Source organism: Lynx canadensis, chromosome D2 (assembly GCF_007474595.2).
Source record: "Lynx canadensis isolate LIC74 chromosome D2, mLynCan4.pri.v2, whole genome shotgun sequence".
Classification (NCBI taxonomy): Eukaryota; Metazoa; Chordata; class Mammalia; order Carnivora; family Felidae; genus Lynx; species Lynx canadensis.
The window spans coordinates 28,762,243-28,786,282 of NC_044313.2; the positions used below are offsets into that span (position 1 = coordinate 28,762,243).

Genomic DNA, 24,040 nt, shown 5'->3' on the forward strand with positions numbered 1-24,040 from the left:
TTTCTTCTGAACTCTTAGAAGGAACAGATAAGCTGAGAGACTCTTACAAGGAAATGAAATCCGTGCACCGCTTGTATGTGAGGCATTATTAAGATACAATAATGGTGATAAATCAGTGTAAGAGTAAGGCTTTAGTCTCAGTAAGGTTTTGAACAAGGATTTCAAATATAAAATTTGAATAATAATTCTATCAAAATAGATGTCATGTATGATTAATTGATATATTGATTGGATGATTATTGCTGTAAGAGTTTAGAGTTATAGAACATTTCAAGAGAGTCTGCCTGGAAACGACTATGATTGAGTTGGGATTTTAGATGGGAATGGAAGAATTATCAGGATATATGGGGGGGGGGGAGGAATAAGGAAGGTATTTCAAGTGGGTAGCATGGCCTGAATGAAAGTAAGATAGCAGGTGAATTTGGTGGTCGTGGTGGTGGCGGCTGTGGTATTAGGAGATAGAATGGTGAGAGATTATATGCCTGCTTTTGTGGGTCAGTATATTTTCAGATTGGGTTGAAATCCATAAGTAGATTCTAAAATCAATTTTAGTGGATCATGACCAGCATTGTAAATAAAATGAAATTGAAGAGGAAAAGAAATCAGAGCACATGACATGTACTAAGTTTGTCATTCTGTGAAATTTTTTTTATTTAAGTGTGTAGGTGTTTATATTGGGTGTCACTGTAAAATACATGTCTTACTGTGGTCATGGTCAGTAATGTTAAAAGGTGTTGCTGTAGATCTGGATTACCTGAGAAGTGGTAATATGGCTTCTCTAGTGTCCTTTCTTAGAGTTTCTAGGAGATCTGCTATTGTGGTGACGAATGTTACTGCAGCTAAAGAGAAAACTTTTTTTGGTGTCACATGTCTGAAGTGTCACACCATTGAGAATGTACCTTCACTGTGAGTGATCATATGTGAGCTCAGAAACAAGACTGGAAAGGTGGTGAGGGTTTTCCCTTTTCCCATTCACGCTGTGCCATTATCTCCGACTGGTGCCTGAGGGGGTGTTCCCAAAGTTAAGAGGTCATTTGAAAAGTCCACAGCTTGGGGCGCCTGGGTGGCGCAGTCGGTTAAGCGTCCGACTTCAGCCAGGTCACGATCTCGATCTCGCGGTCCGCGAGGTCGAGCCCCGCGTTGGGCTCTGGGCTGATGGCTCAGAGCCTGGAGCCTGTTTCCGATTCTGTGTCTCCCTCTCGCTCTGCCCCTCCCCCGTTCATGCTCTGTCTCTCTCTGTCTCAAAAATAAATAAAATGTTAAAAAAAAAAAAAAAGAAAAGTCCACAGCTAACTTCATAAAATCCTCTTGGTTGTCCATTCAGTTGTGGCTGGAGTTGCTTTTCAATTTTAAAGGTAAAAAATATGAAAAAATAAAGATAAAAAATATGAATGTGACAGATTCTTAGATTCTGCTTAGGTTGTTACTTGGGAGATGTAGCTCATTCTTCTTAACAGCTGCCTAGAATTCTTTGCCTTATATTACATAATTAGTTCTCTGTTGTTGCCAATTTTTTGCTATTAATAAACAATAGGGTTTATTCTTGACACATTCTTGACACATCTCCTTGTTATGTACAAATTATCTTTCAAAAACCTGTATAAATCTTTATTTTTACTAACAATATATGTGCATACTTGTTTCTACGTAAACCTCACAAGCATTTGAAGCAATTAGATATGCTAAGTTTTGCTGTATGGACTGATGTTCTATCTCTTTGATTTGCATTTCTTTAGTTATTAATGAAGTTGAGCATCTTTTGATTTTTTTTCTTTGGCTATTGTGTCAATTGCCTATTCATATCCTTTGCCCACTTTTCTGTTGTATCGTTTTAATTTTCTTACTGATTTGTCGTTGTATTTTGTATATTCTGAATATTTTTATACAAACATGTTCTGTGTGTTGTAAAGAAATTAGGTATTGGGAAAAAGATGAATAATAAAACGAAATTTACCCATAGTCATACCATTGCAGAGATAACAGTTGTATTTTTTTAGATTCTTCTTAATCTAGAGGAGCGTATATTTGTTTATAGGTATAAATAATGTTAAAGTGGAATCATACCATAGCTGCTTTTTTCACTAACAGTATATATAAGCATCTTTTCAAGTCAAAAATATAGATTCACTACATCATCACCTTTAATGGCTTTATTTAATTAGTCTGTGGTTCCAATTTTTACTGTCACACACGTTGCAATGATAGGGTTCTACAATCCTTCCCTTACAATAGATTCTTTTTTTTTCTAGTTTGTTTGTTTGTTTATTTATTTATTTATTTATTTATTTATTTATTTATAATTTAAATTCAAGTTGGTTGACATACAGTGTAGTTTTGGCTTCAGGAGTAGAACCCAGTGATTTATCTTTTACATATGAGACCCAGTGCTCATCCCCAAAAAGTATGTTCCTTAAACAAATTATTAAGTTAAATGTAGGATTGATGAGTCAAACTATATGCCCTGTTTGGAGGCCTTTTGATACATATTGCCAAACGGCCTTTCAAAAAATTTTAGTATCTTACATCTGTCATCATTAGTGTTGGTGAGCTGTAGTTTCCTACACATTAGATTGTGAGTGTACCCAAAAACAGATGCATGCCCACTCTCCATCCTTTCAGAGAAATTATTCTGGTATTTTCTATTAATTATTGAGATTGAATGCCCTAGGATATTTTTTGGCCATTTGTATTTCATTTGTGGATTATGTTAGTTATTACAACTCTTAAATGCATGGGAAACATTTCTCCTAGTTTTTTTTTTTTTTACCATTTAATTTCCACCTCCCTCCCCCCTGGCAATTCTGAAGTTTTAAACTTATGTAGTAATTTTAGTATTTTTTCCTTTATGGTTTTTTGCAGTGCTGGCGTACTTTAAGCCACTTTCCCCACTTTATAATATAGAAATTTAAATAAAATTGGAAATTACCACATTTTTCTCTGCTTTTACAGTTGTGTTTTTAGATTTAAATCTTTGGGCACCTGGGTGGCTCAGTTGGTTAAGCGTCTGACTTTGACTCAGGTCATGATCTCAAGGTTCATGAGTTCGAGCCCCGTTTCATCAGGCTATCTGCTGTTAGCACAGAGCCTGCTTTGGATCCTCTGTCTCCCTCTCACTGTAGCCCTCCCCCGCTCGCATTCTCTCTCTCCCTCTCTCAAAAATAAAGGGGCGCTTGGGTGGCTCCATCAGTTTAGTGTCCGACTTCAGCTCAGGTCATGATATCACGGTTCTTTGAGCCCCACATCAGGCTCTGTGCTGACAGCTCAGAGCCTGGAGCCTGCTTCAGATTCTGTCTGTCTCTCTCTGCCCCTCCCCCATTCACACTCTGTCTTTCAAAAATAAATAAATTAAAAAAAATAGATTTAAATCTTTAATTCATTTGGAAGCCATTGTGATGTCAGTTGTGAGGTAGGGTTCCAATTCTCTGTCCCCCAATTTGGTAGCAACAAGAATTACTGAATAATTTATGCCTCCATCTCCCTTGTTTGAAATACCATTTGTATTGCCTGCTGAATCCTATTATGTTGTACTGTTTTTTTGGACTTTATTCCATTGATCTTTCCATTTCCTATTCCTTCATTAGTTTTCAGCCCTAAACTTTTTCCCATCAAATCTGTTTCTGCCTTATTTTTTCCATCTTGTTAGTAATGACCCCTCTTTCTCTTAAGACAAATCTAGATATGTGGGAGGCATCTTTGACAATGCTCTCATCCTTGGCATCTAATCAGACCTCATATCCTGCTGATTTTACCACCAAAATCCATAAAACTGTTCACTCCTCCATCTTCACTGCCACCTCATTAAGCCAAGTCACTATCTCTCACCATCTCACCTCCTCTCATGTTTGCCGCACTTTCACTTTTACCTTTACGTCATTTTCTGCATAGCAGTGAGAAAGATCTTTCAAATTTAGTTACATTTATTTGTTTTTATAAAACCAGTCACTGAATGAAAAAAATGTCGCTTTGTAATACGTTTTTAAACTGGTTGATCAAGATCTTCATTGTTTTGGTTGCTTAATCTTGTCATAAAAGTTTCTTACGAGGGGCAGCTGGGTGGCTCAGTTGGTTTAGCGACCCAACCGACTTTGGCTCAGGTCATGATCTCACGGTTTGTGAGTTCGAGCCCCGAGTCGGGCTCTGTGCTGACAGCTCAGAGCCTGGAGCCTGCTTCTGATTTCTGTGTCTCCCTCTCTCTCTACCCCTCCCCCACTCATGCTCTGTCTCTCTCTCTCTCTCTCTCTCTCTCTCTCTCTCTCAGAAATAAACATTAAAAAAAATTTTTTTTAAAGTTTCTTACGAGAGCTGGAATGCTTTTTCAGATCTTCCAGGCTATTTGTCAGCTTTCCTTCTTTAACACATTAGTGTCTGTTATGATAATTCAACTTTTTATTCACTTTTAAAATCTCATAAGATATATTATCTTTTCAAAAATAGTGGCCTTTGATATTTCTGCCAGCTTATTCTTCCAGATAAGTTTTCATTATTGATATTTTCAAGCTATATCAGGTATCTAAATTGGCATATAAGTTTAAAATTAGGAACACAGCTTATGGTTTTACTTAGGCATATCATCACTTTTGTTTCTTTTAGAATTTCTGACCTAAGTGAGAAACCCATATCCCAAATTAAATTAATACTCATGGATTTACTGAATTTTAATGCTATTAAATATGTTGTCTCTTTTTGCGTAAGCATTGAGGAATCCAAATGATTCTTGGTGAATTTATTGTGTATCTACTAGTTTGTTGACTTCACTGTCTCTAATAAAGTTTTTTGGTTAATTTCCTTGAATTTGTTTGTTGTGTATGCAGTATAAACATTTAACACGAAATCTACCCTCTTGAATTTTTAAGTGCGCGATACATTATTGACAGTATGTGCGATGTTCTACAACAGATCTTTAGACCTATATATCTTACTTGACTGAAACTATGAATTTCCTTAGATTTTTATTTATATAATTATGCCAAAATAAAAATCTTAATTTTCCCCTCCACAACCTAGTGTTTCCCAGTCTCCGAGTCATCCTATTTTAATTCTTCACATGACACTCATAGCTATCTGCAACTTTTTTATTCATTTATTTGCTTTTTGTTGTTATCTATTGTGTTTTCTCCCCTTAAAAATTTCAGTTTCATGAGAGCAGTCTCACCTTGTTCATTGCTGTATTCATAGTGCCTAGAACAAACAGTACTTGGCATAGATGAGGCACCCAGTTAACACAAGCATTCTCTGTAATAATCAGTATTTAATTTTTCCCTTGTCTGTATTTATACTTTTTTCTTCTTGAACAACTGCTGTGGCAAATTTGAGTGGTGAAAATATGTGTCTTTGATATTTTTTAAATATTTTTTTTCTTATGTAAGAGAGTGACTATATTATATGCTGGCTTTCCATTTAAAATATATGCTTAGGGGCACCTTGGTGGCTCAGTCGGGTAAGCGTCTGACTTCGGCTCAGGTCATGATCTCACAGTTTGGGAGTTCGAGCCCTGCATCGGGCTCTCTACTGTCAGCACAGAGCCTCTTTTGGATCCTCTGTCCCCCTCTCTCTCTGCTCCTTCCCCGCTTTGCTCATGCTCTCTCTCTCTCTCTCAAAAATAAACATTTAAAAAATAAATAAAATAAAATACATGCTTATACCCCAGTGGTCACTTTCAGATATATTCATTTCATTAGCTTTTTTCCCCTCTCCACTTACTTACTGTGTGTGTGTGTGTGTGTGTGTGTGTGTGTGTGTGTGTGTTTTGGGCATTGTTTTGGGATATGTTGTCATTTTATTTTTTAAGTCTGTTATGATAACTTATGTTACCTGTTACAGTGGGTGCTTACTTTACACATACTTGAAAATTATGAGATTCCCAAGATTGGCAAGCATGTGGTATGTTCTTCAGCCTCCCTCATACGGCAAAATAGAAATCTTCAAAAAACAGTCCTATTTTATGCTTTTTAAAAAACAAACCTGGGGCGCTCGGGTGGTTCAGTTGGTTGAGCGTCTAACTTCAGCTCAGGTCATGATCTCATGGTTTGTGAGTTTGAGCCCCACATTGGGTTCTCTGCACAGAGCCCACTTTGGATCCTCTGTCTCCCTCTCTCTTTCTGCCCCTCCCCTGCTCACACTCTTTCAAAAATAAATAAACATTAAAAAAAAGACTACAAATATATGGCCAGTTTCTTAATTAAATGCAAAATGATAGTGCTTCCTCCTGGATCATATTAAAACATACTGGAAGTCATTTGTGTTCTGGTAGTCACATCGTGAAATCTGGCATCTCTCACAAATGCTTGTTAGGAATTTTTGTCTTCTGGGTATCTCTGTGCATTGTTCCTCAGGGCCTCATATGCCCCACCTTCAGCACGTAATGAGTTTCCTCACTAGAGTCCCCAGCTTCTTACTCCGTTTCACTAATTCTTGTATTTAGTTATGATAGCTCTCAAATTCTTCACAGATTTGACTGTTCTCTCACATGTTGGAAAGGCTGTGTTGCTTAAAAGTTTTTAAGTCTTTTTAAAAGGCTTTTAAAAGAAGGTTATGTGCATAGAGGCTTTGTTTAAGGTTAGCCAGTTTTCAGAGGGAAATTAAAACTTTCTTCACATCAGGAGTTTGTTGTGTGTGTTTGTAATGTAGGGGGGTGCAGGGAGTGATGTTTAACTAGTTAAATCAAAAGCTTTTGAAAGCTCAGTTTTCTGATGGAGAAGTCAGCCTTCAAAAAGCTGCAGTTCCCAAATAGATAATTTTAATTAATGTCAAAGTACACTACGGTTAGGGAAACAAAGTATCTAGTAAACAATGTCTAAAAAAGACAAGTAGACTTTGTTCTAAGTGAGCTCCTGGCAAGAAAGAATGTAAGCTGTTAACTGGTATTTGTTTTCCTTCAGCTTTGGACTGTTTCTGTATAGCCAGTACTGAGTGATTACAGGTTTAAGAAACAGTAAATATGTTTATTGTCTACTGTTACTAAGTTGCATATACTGACCTGAATTTTGTTTGCTTTTATTTTTGTTGTTGACTGTTTCCTACTTTACAATTTAAATCTTGGAATTTTGCTTTCCTTGTGTTTCTTTGGTTGGCAAGCCTGGAAAGGAAACAAAAGTATCCAACTGAAGAGCTTTGTGGAGGTCTTTTAAGGGAGAACCTTTTCCCTTAAGGAGTTTATTTCCTCAGTGGATAGAGTGGTTTTTCCTGTAGCCAAGCATTTTTTTTTTTTTTTTTAAGGAAGTAAAAAGCAGAGTATCTTTGATTCTTGGTGTGATGGCATGAAAAACAGATTTTCTAGTGGAATCTCCACACGTGTTAGTAGGCAGCTATGTCATAGTTGCTTTATTACTTTCATATGAGGAGCTTTTCTGTAGATTTAGTTTGAAGATTTATTTTTCAAATATACTTTGGCTTTTCACTTTTATTTTTTAGGCTGTGCGTGTTACAAAACCCAAAATCCCAGAAGCCATAAGAAGAAATTTTGAGTTAATGTGAGTAATATGCTTGGGAGCCCAACATTTTTTTTTAGGGCTGTCTACTTATTAATATACCAGTGTAGAGAAAACTTCTATATGAGATATTACACTCTGGGGTGGGGTGTATATCTATTTTCCATTCTTTAATTCTAATAATATTATCTATTCTTGTGTCTTAATTCACTAGATTATTATGAGTTTTCCCTTTATATATGAACATTTCAGGAGCAGCATTAGAGGCTAAGTATGCAGTTTGCTATAGAGCTATTGTTGGAAAGCTAAGGAATTGTAATTTGGACATGATTATCTTGAATTAAATACTAATAGAGAAGAGAAGGAGTCCTGGCTGGTAAGGTTGAAGGGAGTGCCTGTATTGTGTTACTGTGTTGTAATGGTAAGAATAGAAACACTTTATTGGCGTAAAGTTTGATGTTCATTTTATGTGGTTGTGTATCCAAAATGACACCTAGATCTTTATAATTTGCTTTGGGGAAGCTTTGCCTTAATTGACTCCTGGTAGTCTTCTCTTTTATGTGTCCAGGGCTGACTAGGAATGAGAAGTTACTTGCTTGACATGAAATTAATTTCTAAGTGTTCTGAAGATCCATATTAGGGGAATACCTATTGTAGTTGAAATGGCAGTATTACTCTTGTGTGACAGGTAGTGAAAAGAAGAAACAAAAGTCTTTAGGAAATTTGGCTGGTATTTGAAGAGGAAAAATATGAAATGCTGGAGAAATAACTGCACAAGTCAAGAATACAACAGATTGTATAAGTATAGGGGATCCAAGAAGTAATAATACTTCTTTCTGGGGTAATATACGGTTGAGTCCTTACTGTTCCTGAGTCTGTATCTTTTATTATGCTGAGTTTTATTTTCTCTTTTCATTTGTAGAAAAGGAACTTCTTTTTTGAAGCTATAAAGCAGAGTGCCAGGCTGGGTAGATCATGAGTCTGATCCATTGGTATAAAAAAATTTTTTAATTGAAGGCTCAGGATGCCTTAGGCTCTCAACATGATAGCTTCTAGTGATGGAAACGTGAAGACTGTATGTTCTCTGCCCTCAAATAATTTGTAGTATCCAGAATGCCATTTTATGTCTTTATCAATTTGGGCAGGAAGAAAGAAGAGATCTTTGGGGGGAAATGTTTTAGGGAAACTCTTGGAGTTACTTTTCAGATAAATCTGGGTCTTTCTAATTTTGTAGACTATTGAAATCCCAGAATTAAAAGCCACCTTGAGATCTAACCTTCCACCTAATAGTAGTCTTTTTTATACTTTTTCTGCCATGTGGTCACCCAATCACCACTTGTACATGCTTAGTGATAGGCCAGCCATTTCCATTATTAGAACACTCAGGTTCTCAGAAAAGTCTTCTTTACATTGAGCACTAGTTCACTACCTAATAACTGCCACCTAATTATGTCTTCCATACAACAAGCAGGGCCACTGCAAAAGAGTGCCTGAGGAGGGGCTGAAATCCAGCTCCATTCTGCTTGTCAGACCATGTACCTGAGGGACTGCGTCTGCCCAGAGGTTGTTGCATTTTGCTATTTGGCCCAGAGTGCTGTATGGGCTAGCTGGAGGCCTAACAGTAAAAGAACCATTTATATCCTCCGGGTACTTCCAGATCACAGGCCTTTCCATGATACAGTTAGAGGAAAAGGTCAGACTAAACTCAGATGTATAAATTTGATGCCTATATCTGGGTGACTTTGGGCAAATCATTTAACCTTTCAGCCTCAGATTTATTATAAGTAAAATAAGGTAACACCTCTCTTGGCACCATAGTGGATCAGAAAGTTCGTGTTGAAATGGTTCTCTGACCCACCATAGAGTCAGAATTACTGCCTGTGACTGCACATCATTTCTAATTTTTATAATATTTTGCTTCACAGGGAGGCTGAAAAGACAAAACTTCTTATAGCTGCACAGAAACAAAAGGTTGTGGAGAAAGAAGCTGAGACAGAGAGGAAAAAGGCTGTTATAGGTACTTCGATTTCTTTCTGAATTGGTTGTTTCTAAAGTACATGTGTTACGAGCTTGTCCTGTTCTTTGTCAGTCTGATGATGGATATTGATGGGATCAAATAAGATTGCATCATACACAGTGGAGAATTCTGGAAACTCTTTTGTACATTCAGATGCCCTACAGCCTTTAAAACCTGATGGTGCCAGTACTTAATGAAGTGGTTTGGCTCGCGACCATGTGTGGCTGCTACTGCTACTTTTTTCAAGGACAAGGAAAATGGATAGGGTTTTTGGGCAACGCTGGCCTCTGTGGGGTAGAGTTTTTGTTCATACAATTTAAGAATGGGAAGTTTTTTGGCCAAAGCTCATGTTTATAGCATGCATCCTTGCTGTTGACATGTACTTAGTTTACCTGGATGGCTAGATGTTGCCCTCTCCGACAGTACGGCGGGATTGCTTACACCTTATTTGAATCACAGAAGCTTCCCAAACACTCCAGGAGACTGTGTATTGGACTGACCTCTTAGGCTGTCAGTTGTTTGTTCCTTGGGATGCTGAAAGTTTAAGAGGTGTTTTGTAAACTATTTCAAATATGCAGAAATGTACAGAGAATAATAAAATGAAGGCTTAGTGTTTGCCACATCCCTTCAGGTCATACTTTCTTTCAAAATAAATTTATATATCTGTTGGAAGCCCCCTGTGTTCTCTTACCTGGTCCTATTTCTTGACCCATCTTCTCTGAGTAGCTTCTGCTCTAAAGCTTGTGTAATCTTTCTGTCCATATTTTTATATTTTTATTATAACTATGTAATAATAAGAATTCATAGGATTGTTTTAAACCCTAAAAATGGTATCAGACTCTACCTTTTATTTCACAGCTTGCCTTTATCGTACCAACATTGTTTGAGTTTTATTCATATTGGTATGTGTAGATCTGGTTATTTTTAACTGCTGTGCATTCATTCTATGAGTGGACCTCAGTTCATTCTGATGAATTACTGTTGAAGAGTTAGGTAGTTTCTAGTTTTTCCTTACTATGAGCAGTGCCGCAGTAACGCCAGTGTCCATGTGTCTTTGTGCACATATTTGGAGTTTTCCTGTGATAGTGCTACTCAACATGTAGTGTTGGTCACTGCCCTGTATCATCGGCTGTTTGTTTCTGATCCATAATGAGATGACAGAAATTGACAATGAGTGCTTAGAAATTCTTATAATATTATATAGTAATTTTATGTCTAATAATAAAAAACTGGACCCTGAGTTTTTGTTTTTAATATTTTTCCCAGTAATTAATTTTTATTATAATTTATAAAATATTGTTTCCTAACAAATTGAAATACAGAAAAAGGGGGGAGGGTGCTGTTCCTTCCATAGGTAATTGAAGAAGCACTACTCTGGAATACATACCTCCAAGTCGAATTGCTGGGTCATAGGGTACATACATTTTCAAATTTATAACATACAGTATTGCCAAATTGCTCTCCAGTGGTGATTCTACCATTTTACCTTCTCTTCAGCAGGGTTTGAGTTCCGGTTCATTTGCTGCCATAATTGATTCCCATTTCTGCATATCCTCCTCAACTCTTGGAGTCATTAGACCTTTTAAATTTTATGTCAGTTTGCTGGTGGACATGTATCATGTAATTTCAGTTTGTAGTTCTCTGATAACTAGTAAAGTTGAATATTGTTTATTGGCCATTCAGGTTTCTTTTTTTGTATGGAATTGCTTGTTAATATATTATTAGCCCATTTGATTACTTTTTTTGGACTGATTTATAGAAGTTCTTTGTATCTTCTGGATATTAATCCTTTCCCAGATTTATGCATTGGAAATATCTTCTCTTCACTTTGTGGCCTTTGAACTCTATGATGTCTTTGACATTCATATATATTTAATTTTCATGTGATCAAATTCATCAGTCTTTTCCATTCTGATTTGTGCTTTTTCTATCCTGTTTAAGAATTCTTTCCCAACCCCAAAGTAATAATTTTATTCTAAAAGGTTTAAAGTTTTGCTTTTCATATTTAAATTGTGAGTCCATCTGGAATTTATTTTAGGGTTTAGTGTGACGTTGGAATTCAGTTTTTTTTTTTTTTTTATTTTTTTTTTCAACGTTTTTATTTTATTTTTGGGACAGAGAGAGACAGAGCATGAACGGGGGAGGGGCAGAGAGAGAGGGAGACACAGAATCGGAAACAGGCTCCAGGCTCTGAGCCATCAGCCCAGAGCCCGACGCGGGGCTCGAACTCACGGACCGCGAGATCGTGACCTGGCTGAAGTTGGACGCTTAACCGACTGCGCCACCCAGGCGCCCCCAGTTTATTTTTTCCAAATAGCAAGCCAATTATTTTAAGCTATTTATTGAAAAGTTCATTATTTTCTCTACTTTTTTCTAATGCCACACCTATCATATAACAAGATACTGTATATAATTTGTTCTGTTGCTGTGGTCTCTATTTTGTTCTAATTTCATGGTCTATCCTTCTCCAGAATTACCTTGTTTTAATTACTGTTGCTTTTTATGTTAAGTCTTGCTATCTGGGAGAGCAAGTTTCTCCTTAACTATTCGCTTTACTCTTCCTAAATATTCTTATAAATGTCTTGGGCTATCCTAGGCCCTTTATTCCTCCATATAAATTTTAGAACCGGGTCAGGTTCTACAAAATGCTGTGTTGAGGTTTGATTGGAATTACATTACCTATACATGTCAGTTTGGAGAGAATTGATTAATTAAATTGTTTGTTTATTTACTCAGACTTACACTGAGTCTTATAAATCTGTTTTATTTCTCCATTTATGAGAAGTGTCTTTCAAAAAATATAATTTTCTTCTTAAGGTTCTGGCACTTTCTTTCTTAGAGATTTATTCCTATATATTCCTCAAGCTTTTTGCCATTATAAATAGGATCTTTTTTGAAGGATTTTTCTAACTGGTTTTTGCTTTTGTATAGGTATGCTGTTCATTTTGTTGTTGTTGTTTAGTAGTCTTGCTGAAAATGCTATTATTTCTAATAGTCTCCTGTTGTGAGCAGTCAAACTATCTTCAGATCAGGACAGTTCTGGTTTTTCCTTTGTAGTCCCATACCTCTTTACTCTTCTTATCTTCCTGGTTTCAAGGTTATGACTTAAAGTGCAGTGTTGAAAAGAAAGGTAGCGTCAAGTATTCTTGTCTTGTTCCTAACTTTAAATAGTCCCAGTGATGTTTGCTGTACTTAACTTTTATCAGGTTCATGAAGTTTCTGTTTCTTGCTTGCCAAGAGGTTTTCATCATAAATGACTGTTAAAACTCTTAGAATTTTTTTCTATGTATATTTTTTCTAATTTTTCCTTTTAAAGCTTTTAATGTGGTGAATTATATTAGTAGATTTTCTTTTCCTGAATTATTTTGCTTTCTTGGGATAAACCCATTTGATCATGATATAGGAGATATACCTCAGTACATTTCTCTATATGTCTTGCTTATAATTTCTTTAAAATTTTTACTTTTATATGTCTTCATTTTTACTTTTATAAATTTCAGCTTATAATTTTTTCCTTGTACTGTCAGGTGGTTTTATTTGTTTGTTTGTTTTTTCTTCTTTTAATGGTTCCACTAGCCTCAAAATGATTTGGAGAGCATTCTTTTTTTCTGTGTTCTGGAACATTTTGTATAAAATATGTTATTATCTCCTCTTTGTAGGTTTAATGGAACTCTTGTAAAAAACCATCTTGGTCTAGTGGGGTTTGTGCTCTCTCATATGCTTGTTTTTGGTGGTAACATTTAGCCTGTTGATTTAATTTCTGTACTAACTCTAGGTCTGTTCAGGTACTTGTTTCTTTAAGTTTGAGCAGTTATACTTTTCTAGAAAATTGTTTCACATCTGAAATTTCAGACGTGGGGACGTAAATTTGCAGAATTCTCTTATAATTTTTAAAATCTGCTACCAAATGTGCATGCCCCTTTTCATTCCTGGTATTGTTTTTTTGTGCCTTCACTTTTGCTGGATTACTTCTGCCAGAGGTCTGTGATACTCTATTCATCTTTTCAGAGAACTGCATTTTGATTTGGTTGATTCTTTTGTCTCTTACTTTTCAATTACATTATTTACACTTATTTTTATTATTCTTCTACTTCTTTTTTTGAGTTTTCTCACTGGTTCTTTTCTAACTTCTTGAATTACTTAATTCTTTAGATTTCAGTCTTTTCTGATTGAAACATGTAAGATTATATATTTTCTTTTTTTCTATTCACGTGTTTTGAAATGTAGTTTATTGGTGTTCATTTTTAATTTTTGTAAAATGTTTCCATTGTGATTTCTTCTTTCACTTATGAAGTATTAAAAGTATATTTTTCAATTTCTGGGTTTTTAGGGGGCTACCTTTTTATTGTTGATTTCTAATGTTATTGCATGATAGTCAGAAAATATGATCTATTATATGGATTCTTAAGTATTTGTTGAAATTTGCTTTGTGGCCTATCAGTACATGGTACTTTTTTGGTAAATGTTCTCTGTGTGCTTGAAAAGATTGAATGTGTTTTCTTTATTTGTTGGATGCAAATTTTCTCTGCTTATCCATTCAGTCAGGCTTATGAATTGTGTTGTTTACATCTTCTGTATTCTAATTTTTGCCTTCTTGAGCTATCAGTTACTGAGAGAGGTGTGTTAAAATCTCCCACCATGACCGTAGATTTGTTTACTTGTAATTTTTTTTCTTTACATATTTTAGAGCTGTATCATTAAGAGCATTTAGGATTGTTACATCTCCCTGGAGAATTGCTCCTGTTATGTGATAACCCTCTTTATCCCAGACACACTTTTTGGCTTAAGATCTGTTTTGTCTGATGAAATTATAACTATGCCAGATTTCTCATGGTTAGTTATTTTCTTGATGTATCTTTTCCCATCCTTTTACTTTCAACTTTTCTATGTCATTATGTTTTAGGTGTGTCTCTTGTAAACAGCATATAGCTGGATTTTGTTATCTTATCCAATGTGAGAATCTGTCTTTTAACTGGTGAGTTTAGTCTTTTTATATTTATTGTGGTTACTGCTATATTTGGATTTGTTTGTATCATTTAGTTTTGTGCTATTCACCACGCATTTTTTTCCTTTGCTTCTTTTTTCTCTTTTCCGATTGGTATTGAATTGATTGGATTTTCTTTATTCTTTTCTTCCTTTTACTTAATTGGAAGTTTTATATTGTTTCTAGAATGTTTCTATAACTAGTCATTACCTGTAAAATGTTAATAAGCATACCTGACTTGACAGAATCTAAAGCTAATCATTCTATCCTCATAAAACCGTAGAATGCTTTAATTCTTATTACTGTCCCTCAATTTTACATAGTTACCTCGTATTTTAGTTTTATGTTCTTTTTATTCCCTCATTATTACTATTATCATTTATTCTTACAGTAAACATCCATTTTGATCTATAGGCATTACTTAATTTTTTTCCCTCTCCATTGTTTTTGGCAATTCATTCTTTTTTCTACTAGTTTGTTACTCTTGTTTTGGTTTTTTTTCAATAAATGCTAAGGAATGGATAACTTACTCATTCTTCCTTAGTCTGAAATGATTTTATTTCATTCTTGAATTAGTAATTTAGCCTACAGTTCTAAGCCCAACAAAACTTACTCTGTCACTGTGGTGATATTATTTCATTTTTGTTTGGCTTCCTCTTATCTTCTTACTTTCATAATTTTTCTCTGTCTTTGTGGTGTGTCTAGGTAGAGACAAGCTTACTTCTCTTCACTGGGCTGGTGGGTAGAGGTTTTTAGTCTCAGTGGAATTGAAGCCCATTAGTGGTCTCAGTTTTATACAGTTCTCAAGGCGTCACCTCCTGGCCATGAATGGGCAACAATCCAGGTCCATCTCCCTTGCTTGTCTAAGTTCTCAGCTCTTCCTATACCAGCTCTCAGCTCTCAACTCTTCTTTTGCTTATGTGTCTTGGGGATCTCTCATTCTTTCTTAGCATCTTAGCCACACATTAAAAAAAAATTGTTACATTTTGTCTAGCACTTTAAGGTGTTGTTAGCTGGGGGGTTTTCTCATTACTCTATTTCACCATTTTTCTAGAACTAGAACCTGACTCATGCTCTTTATTGGTTTATTTCTACACATCAGAGAGTAGCGTTAAGTGGGATGACCACAGCCATTTCCCTACGTTGAGACACGATTCTCTGGGTTATAGCTATAGGCTCCAAATGCCTTCTGTTATTTCCAGTAGAACGTCATAGTCTATTTGGGAGTTGGGGTGATACAAGTTGATTTTATGCTAATGAGGAAATAGGGAAGTATGCGCTGGCGTCAATGCTAAAGGATACTGGATCTTCTGGAAATAGGAAAACACTTAGAAATCTTTTTTCTATTATGCTCTTCCCCCAGGGACAGAGATAAGATGTGTTAAAATACTCATCCTCTTTGGCTGAAAAGAAGAACTGAGAATGTTCTTCAAGAATTGCAGTGATTGAATTAAAAGTGTAATAAGAGTCTTTCTTCCCTGGTCCTGGATCTTTTGGTTAGGCCGCTGGTGTACTTGAGGGTGTTTGGTTTTCCCTGCCTATAATTGTCTGCTGCAACCAACATGTTCACCCCCAACACTTGTTTTCACAGTGTCAGATGAATTAGCCTGCTTTCTCTTTTATGTTCTACCACAGTCAGAATTCTCCTCTGATATTTTCATCTTGTCATTTCCCTCTTGGTAACTTCAACAGTTGATCCTGAGTATATTAAAGGTAAATTCTTTAGCCCATTACTCAAGATGGAGGTCTTCTAGCTTTCTTTCTATTCTAATTATTTGTTCTCTTGTCAGCTGGCTCCATAGTGACCTCTTCATTGTGACTGTTCGTTTGTTCTTCTTGTCTTTACTCCTTTTGCCATGTCCTCCTAGGTCATGTCCATTATTTTCTTTAGGATTTTTTCCAGAAGACCTTTCTTGGTTTAACTTATCTTTATTCCTTCTTTCTCCTGCTGTTTTATAAGATTGTCCTATGTTGCCATGCATTTATGTTGCTTTGTTTTTGTTCTGAGTACTTTCACGAAGTATCATTTTCCCCATTAGCTTGTGGACCGCTGCTGTGTAATCCCATGAAGGACTGAAACTGTTGTTAACCTTTTGTATTCCCTCCCATTTCCCACAAAACCAGCACTGTCAACAGTGAAATAGGAAATAAATTCCCTTTTTTCTGTTGAGTTGTGTACAGTCTGGATGTTTAAAACAATGAAACAGCCCATAAAACCTTATATGACTAAGTGTTAAAACTATATGCTGCTGATTCTAAGTATTTCCAGACCTAGAGAAATGTTTTTGAATGTATCTTTTTTTGTGTATAATTATAGAAGCAGAGAAGATTGCACAAGTGGCAAAAATTCGGTTTCAGCAGAAGGTGATGGAGAAAGAAACTGAAAAGCGCATTTCTGAAATTGAAGGTACATCAGGGAGAAAAGAGGCTCTGACTATCTTGAACTGCCTCTCTGCTTCAGAGACTGATTTCTTGATTATGGTGGGTGGGAAGGCCATAGACAGAATAATCTGGTCTGGAGGAAGTGGCTGCCCTGTTATGCTCATAGACAGATTTTTTTTAATTACCATTACATGTTTAGCTCTTGGTTGGTTTGTGACTATAGGCAACTCATCGCTCATTTTCTGTCCTTAAGTTGTGGCTTATTAGCTACCACTTTGTCCTCAGGCAGACAAAATATGAGAATTACCTATAATCAGTTGTAAAGAATATATAAGAAACCCCCACCACTACTAGTTTCTTTCCTACCTGTCAATCAAAAATATAACAAAAAATTTAGCCAGGAAAAAAGCAGCCTTAATTTTTGTAAAAGGCTCTCAAACTCCTAGATTTCATATAGTGAGATGCTAACGTTCTGAGCTCACAGTCTTGAAGACCAGACATTCAACCTCTTTTGCTTGTATACTGCTGCTTCCTGTCCTGTCATTCTACATTAACTGATTCTGGATCCAGTTTGGAGGGGATGGGGACAGTGCAATATATAGAGCAGAGCTTTCATGTCTGGACTTCATTGTTTTACTTGAAGCCTAGACATGGGTAGGGTGTGAGGCTTTTTGGGTGATGATGGGTAGAGAAAAGAAGGAGCAGCTTTAGGTGAAAAATGAAGTAGGCTCCGATGAGCTGAAAGTTCTTTAACAATGACGAGAGTATTCTCCTTGGAAAAGAGTCTGGGGACTGGGTTTTGAAAACTGCTAATGTTGTTACATGCTTTTAAAGTAAGTGATTGAGGAGTGCCTGGCTAGCTCAATCAGTAGAGCATATGACTCTGGATCTTTGGGTGTAAATTTGAGCCCCGTGTCGAGTATAGAGATTACTTTAAAAAAAATGAAATCTTTAAAAATAAATGAATAAAATAAGTGATCAAAATATCAGGCAGCGGAAAAAGAGAGCCCTACTTAACATAGTGTGTGAACCCTTACACAGCTGAGGAAGTGGATTGCAACTTTCCTTTGTTTTAAACACTCTTGACTCTATTTTGCTTGCTAGATGCCGCATTCCTGGCCCGAGAGAAGGCGAAGGCAGATGCTGAGTATTACGCTGCACACAAATATGCCACCTCAAACAAGGTGATTGGCTCTCCATGCCACACTCCTAATAATATAGTGTTTGGGGTTTTGCTTTTCTTTGTGGGGGGGCTCTAATATGATAGAGGTGATTTATCCAGTGTCAAAGATCAGTAGTTACCATCATACTCTCCAGAAACAACCAATCACTTATCAAGTCATATTGCACACTCAATGGGGAGAGACCTTTGTGTAGTTCCTTGTAAAAGTGGGGAGATAGGACAATAGCGGACAAATCTATAAACACAGGTCAAATGCTATAAACTATCCATCTGTACTGCTCTGTCAGGGCTTAGTAATCAGGAAAGGTGAGGATCTTCTCATGGAATGACAGGAGTAACAAGAGAAGAGTAAAGTCCATTTAGAGTTGCTTTCCAGGTAGCTTTGCATAGATGCTAATTTCGTTTAGTGCAGTGTTTCTCATCAGAAACTTTCTTGGCATTTTGAGGTGGCAGACTTTTTCATTGTTGAAGACATGGGTATCTCATGCATTATGGACTATTTTGCATCCCTGACCCTTGCCTGCTACGTGTCAGTAGTGCTCACCGATTATTTGAACAGTCAACACCTTCTCCCCCGCGCCCCCCACACGTTTCCAAATGCCCCTAACTGAATATTGCTTGTTTACTGGATTTAAAAAATATTCTAGTTGTGAGGAATTTCACATGTGACAATTGGAGGTAGGAGGTTGGGTGAAATGGGTGAACGGTTTTTGTATAGAGACTCGGGTTAATTTAAGTCTAGAGAATGCAGGCCTAGTAAGCAGGAATTGGTAAGAGGCAACTAGAACCCCTGTGTATTCTGAAAAGGGAAGAATATGACCAAGGTTGATAAAGTTATTAATTGCAGAGAGAACATTGCAGATTAGAACGTTGAAAGAGTTGAGAAAGAGGTTGCCAAAGTGGTGTGGTTTGAAGGATTAGAGTCAAGATTTAAAGTATACACAGGTCTTAAATTCTTTCATTTTAGAAGGGAACAACATGCTCTGGGCTCAGAAGAATTGATAAGGCATGATATGATAGGTTGATAGATATGATAGGCATGATATGATAGGTTGATAGGTCAGTACTTTGAAATCCAGTATAAATTTAGAAGTAAATTTAACATATTGGAGACACAGCTCTATCGAAACAATGGAATTTGGTCAAGATGGAGGCAAGGTGAGAAACTTTAGTTTATAAAACTAGCAATCCAGGGGCACCTGGGTGGCTCAGTTGGTTAAGTGTCCGACTTTGGCTTAGGTCATGATCTCACAGTTTGTGGGTTTGAGCCCCACATCAGGCTCTGTGCTGACAGCTCAGAGCCTGGAGCCTGCTTCGGATTCTGTGTCTCCCTCTCTCTCTGTTCCTCCCTCACTCGTGCTCTCTCTCTCTCCTTCAAAAATAAAAACAAACGGGTGCCTGGGTGGCGCAGTCGGTTAAGCGTCCGACTTCAGCCAGGTCACGATCTCGCGGTCCGCGAGTTCGAGCCCCGCGTCGGGCTCTGGGCTGATGGCTCAGAGCCTGGAGCCTGTTTCCGATTCTGTGTCTCCCTCTCTCTCTGCCCCTCCCCTGTTCATGCTCTGTCTCTCTCTGTCCCGAAAATAAACGTTGAGAAAAAAAAAATAATAAAATAAAAAATAAAAACAAACAAACAAACACAAATAAATAAATAATAAAACTAGCAATCCAAATCTGTTATGGGAGAAGCTGTCCAGGCACAAGTATCAAGACCTTGTCCTTGAGGTTAGCCTTATGCTGAAAGGGACAGCAGTTTTATGCCATTTTGAAAAATGCTATTTGGATATTGATATTATATTAATAAGGCATTAGGAGGTAATTTGGTTATGCACTGTGACCATATTTGATGGCAGTTTCAGCAGAGGATGTGAATCAACTGGAGACAGTGTAGACCCAGGGAGTGGAAGGTGTGGGGAGGGGGGAGGTACTATGAAGGTCAAGATGGGCTTTGGCCTAGAGGACAGGCCAGGGACTTGCAATGAGGGGAGGATTACTAGGGAAAGGCTTTGGGGGAAGTATATTCCAGGAATATTTGAAATTAGTTTTAATAACAAACCCTGAGAGGTTTTGGTTGGATATATCTTGGCACCATGATTTTAATTTAAAAACAAAAACTGTGACAGATATGGTGATTGACAAACATCTATCACAATCAGTTTAAACATCTAGCTTCTAAGTAGAGGCAAGAGGACAGATCAGGTGATTTCTTGAGATCTTTTCCACTTCTAGAATGTGGTCAAGAAAAGCAGAATCACAAATGGTTGATTATAAGGATATGAGCCTAGCCCCTTTGAAGCTCTGCCATTCTCATCCATTGACCTGTCCTCTTAAGAGAACCTGCAGAGATTCCAGACTAATTCTAGGTTGAACTTTGCTAGATGAAATATAAAAGTATATATGAAGGCATTTTTCAGGCCCCAAGTCACTATAGAAATGTTAGTTACCATTGTTCCCCAAACCCATCTCCTCAATCCTTTTTTTTTTAAATGAACAACTTCTCTCTACATTAGGACAGGAGCTTGTGTAAGGAACTTCAAGTCTAAAATATAGCTGTTAATGTGATAGCCACACTTCAGAGTGAGAGAAGATCATTGGCAATGACTCAGAGTCGAGTAGTGATGTTCAGGAGAGCAGTAGGGGAAATGTGTGTAAGGAAAGAGACGGATGATTATTGCACTGAAGTGTCCTGATGCCTTTGCTCTTGTTTGCCCCCACACAGCACAAATTGACCCCGGAATATCTGGAGCTCAAAAGGTACCAGGCCATTGCTTCTAACAGTAAGATCTACTTTGGCAGCAACATCCCTAGCATGTTCATGGACTCCTCTTGTGCTTCAAAATATTCAGATGTTAGGACTGGAAGAAAAAGCTCTCTCCTCTCTAAGGAGGCTCTTGAACCCTCTGGAGAGAGCCCCATCCAAAACAAGGAGAGCACAGGTTGATGCAAGAGGTGGAAATGTACTCCCATATCAAGATGTGGCCCAAGGGGTTAAGTGGGAACAATGGTTATATGACTCTTCAGATTCACAGAGAACCTGTGCTCTGTCTGTTCTGCCTCTCCTGTGATAGCCCTGGGTTATCAACTGATTGCAGGGTAGAACCAACTGTCTGGCACCCAAATGTCTTCAGCCACAGTTTATCAAGTATCCTGTGTGTGTTCCCTTCTGAACTGGTACTCATAAATCCGGGAAAGTCTGATGCTAAGATACTGCCTGCACTGGAATGTTAGACATCAATTATATAACAAGCTGTGTTTTTCTAAGCTGAGATCTACTGAATAATGTTTACATTGGTCCCCGGGGAAATGTGTGCTTGGCTATTCGAGACATAAGAGGCCAGAGAAGATGTCAGGATGCGGTAAGTGTAAAGACGACCAATCACGCCTGGGGCCCAGGCTTTCTTTGGGGTCCAGTCCCAGCATTCATCCGTGTGATTAGCATCTAGTCCACTGAAGTTCTCCAGGAAATGATCTTCCACTTGAGCAATGATTTACTTGATATTATTTGCACCTTTTTTTTCCCCTATAGTTGAGTTGGTGGCCTGCTGAGATATGTACCTTGCCACCCAGCCAGGGATTCCTAATCACTAGTTATTACTGCATTAGTAGGCTCAGAGAGCTTGGTTTGAAGTTCTGGGTAAGATGAAACCTTTGCTTTGAACCACAGCTCTGGGGCCCCCGCTTCCTCTCCATTGGATGATGACTGTCTGCATCACTGCCCCAGGCCATTTGTAACTAAGGTGCCTGACTTTTAGCCACTCCTTCCTTATGTGTCACTTCTCAGCTCTGGCTGGCCAAGAGTGGGACAGGGCTTTAACCGGAAATAGGAGCAGCATACAGTTCCCAGCTGTTCACTGCACAGTATTGTATCATAACTGCAGGAAGTTTTTATTTGTAAAACTGGATTTGGGGTACATTTAGTTGCCCCAGTACCTCTACCTGAAGGCCGAATCCTAGGGCTGCCATGATTACTAGCACACTGATTCTCCTCAATATTGTTCTTCTGGAGCCTACATAGTATGGGACAGAGTAACTTAGAAAGCATCTTTGGTCATCTTTGTCTCCTTTTTTCCTGGCTCTGAGATTCTGAAATCAAAGTTGTTCTCTGGCTCTCACCCTCCCTAGGAAGTCAGGATTCCACTGACTTCCTGGGCAGCCAGGGGATTTAATCTCCCTTGAGAGGATGACAGAGTGAGTTATGAGTTTGCCTGTGGCTGTGGGAGACCTATTTCATCTGGGCCTTTTCCCCTTCAGATTAGCTTTCCTGAAACAGTGTGCCCCATACAAACATGGGCCTGAGTTTGTAGCTTGTTAAGACACCTTTCATGAATACTGTGTTCAAGCCAGACAGAAAAGTCATGGGACCACTTCCAGAAACCTTTTTGCTGTCAGTCCTGTCAGTCTCATGACAGCTTGTGGGTTGTGCCAAACACTTTCTGTGGGGAAGGAATCCCAGATTTGAGTGGGGCTTTTCCCTGGGCCTTATACTAGAGAGGCATTTGTAATATGGAGAGAATCCTTTTTTCATTTTCGCTTATTATATACACTCTCTTTATGTTCTCTAGCTCTCCTTCAAAGAACCTTTGAAATAGAAGAATAAACTCTTCACCTGTCATGTATTGTTGCTGCAGATAGGTAATGATTATTGTGGGAAATTTGGGTCATTGACCTTTGTGCTTTCATTCCTAGAGATGTTTCCTATTCCCATAAGCTAAAAGCCGTTGCCCTGAAGTGTTGGATGTGGGTTTTCTTACAACCCCCCCCGGTGGCAGAGTTGAGGAACAGGGAACTAGCTTTGTGAAGTTGTAAAGAAACTACTTCCACTTAAACTCTCCCTGGAGTGTGCTTCCCAGCGCTCGCTCAGGCTCTAAGTCTATCCCTCCTGCAGGGATGTTCCTTTTGGCAAATACACACTGTAATCTTGAAGTCTAAATTTATATGTGAAATGCTACCTTTTTTAAAAAAGAAACTAAATAAAATTATTTTACTATCAGTGATTTGTATTTTTTCCTTATGTCTCCATTCTTGTCTGTTGTCTTCACATGCCCCTAAGGCTGTCTTGCCCATTTCAACTAGGTAGCCAGTTTATTTACTAGCTTAACTCAACTGTAGAGGCTTTTCTTACACTCTTCTCAGAATACTGTTTCCTGGGTAGAAGAATCTTGAAAGCAGGGTTTCTGCTCTTCCTGACTCACAGAATGTAACAAGGAATGTTCTGATTCTTGGTGGGATATGGCCAGCAGCCGAAGAGGAAAGGGAGGCTGGAACGTCATGCCCTTTCTGAGTGAGTCTAAGAAGGGAGGAAGGGAAGAGACAATTGTACTGAGGAGGAGGAAGGGCAAATTGTACAAACTAGAACTGACTTCACTAATTCAGGTGTTAGTCCACAAGCCAGGGTTGGACCTGCTCTTTCCAAGCTCTCACCGTTCCCTCATAGGGAACAATTTCACAGTGATGTTGGGGCAGCGGGGCTCAGTAAGGGGGAGTTTTGGGGAAAGCAGCCCTTTACTTGGGTTCCGGTGGAATCCAACCCCATGGTAACCTACATCTGCTGCTGCAGACCAGGGGAGTTTACCTAATTCAGGTGTTAAGTGTTACGTATTAAGATGAAGTGATTTAGAACTAAGTGATTTCTGCCTCTTGCTGGGAGGAAGGGATTTTGTGAATTAGAATTTGTGGCTTCTCGTTGCTTTGGGATTAATAAATCCCAGATGTGTGCATACAAGGCTCTTTGTCATCTGGCTCCCACTGACCTCTCCAGCCTGGGTCCTTAAATGTGCTTTCTCTCTGCCCCTTTGCATATATTGTTCCATCCACCTGGCTCATTTTTCCCCCTTACATATAGCTCTAATTTTCCTTTGCTAACTCCTGGTGAGTCTTCATGTCTTCAGAAAGGTCAACTGCTGGCTCAGGTCAGCATTCCACATTTCTGTCTTTGTACTATTTCACATATCTCCCATTACCTGTTTCATGCCTGTTCTCACAAGTGTTCAGCTCTTCGGGGTAGGGGCCATGATTCTGCTCTTCTTTGGAGTGGTATCTATTGCTCGGAC

General features: G+C 38.0%; 1 protein-coding gene across 3 annotated transcripts in view; it reads left to right on the plus strand.

Moving 5' to 3' along the window:
* ERLIN1 (ER lipid raft associated 1) overlaps positions 1-22,980 on the plus strand; it is a 37,064-nt gene extending 14,084 nt beyond the window's left edge. For 2 of the 3 annotated variants that reach the window (XM_030334712.2, XM_030334713.1), the window contains exons 8-12: positions 7,411-7,469; positions 9,353-9,444; positions 16,746-16,835; positions 17,915-17,994; positions 20,710-22,980. In XM_030334712.2, the coding sequence (XP_030190572.1) occupies positions 7,411-7,469; positions 9,353-9,444; positions 16,746-16,835; positions 17,915-17,994; positions 20,710-20,931 (543 nt within the window). In that variant the 3' untranslated portion in view covers positions 20,932-22,980. The remainder of the gene's footprint in view (positions 1-7,410; positions 7,470-9,352; positions 9,445-16,745; positions 16,836-17,914; positions 17,995-20,709) is intronic. The other variant, XR_003972863.1, reaches the window with a different exon arrangement.
* Positions 22,981-24,040: the final 1,060 nt, after the last annotated feature.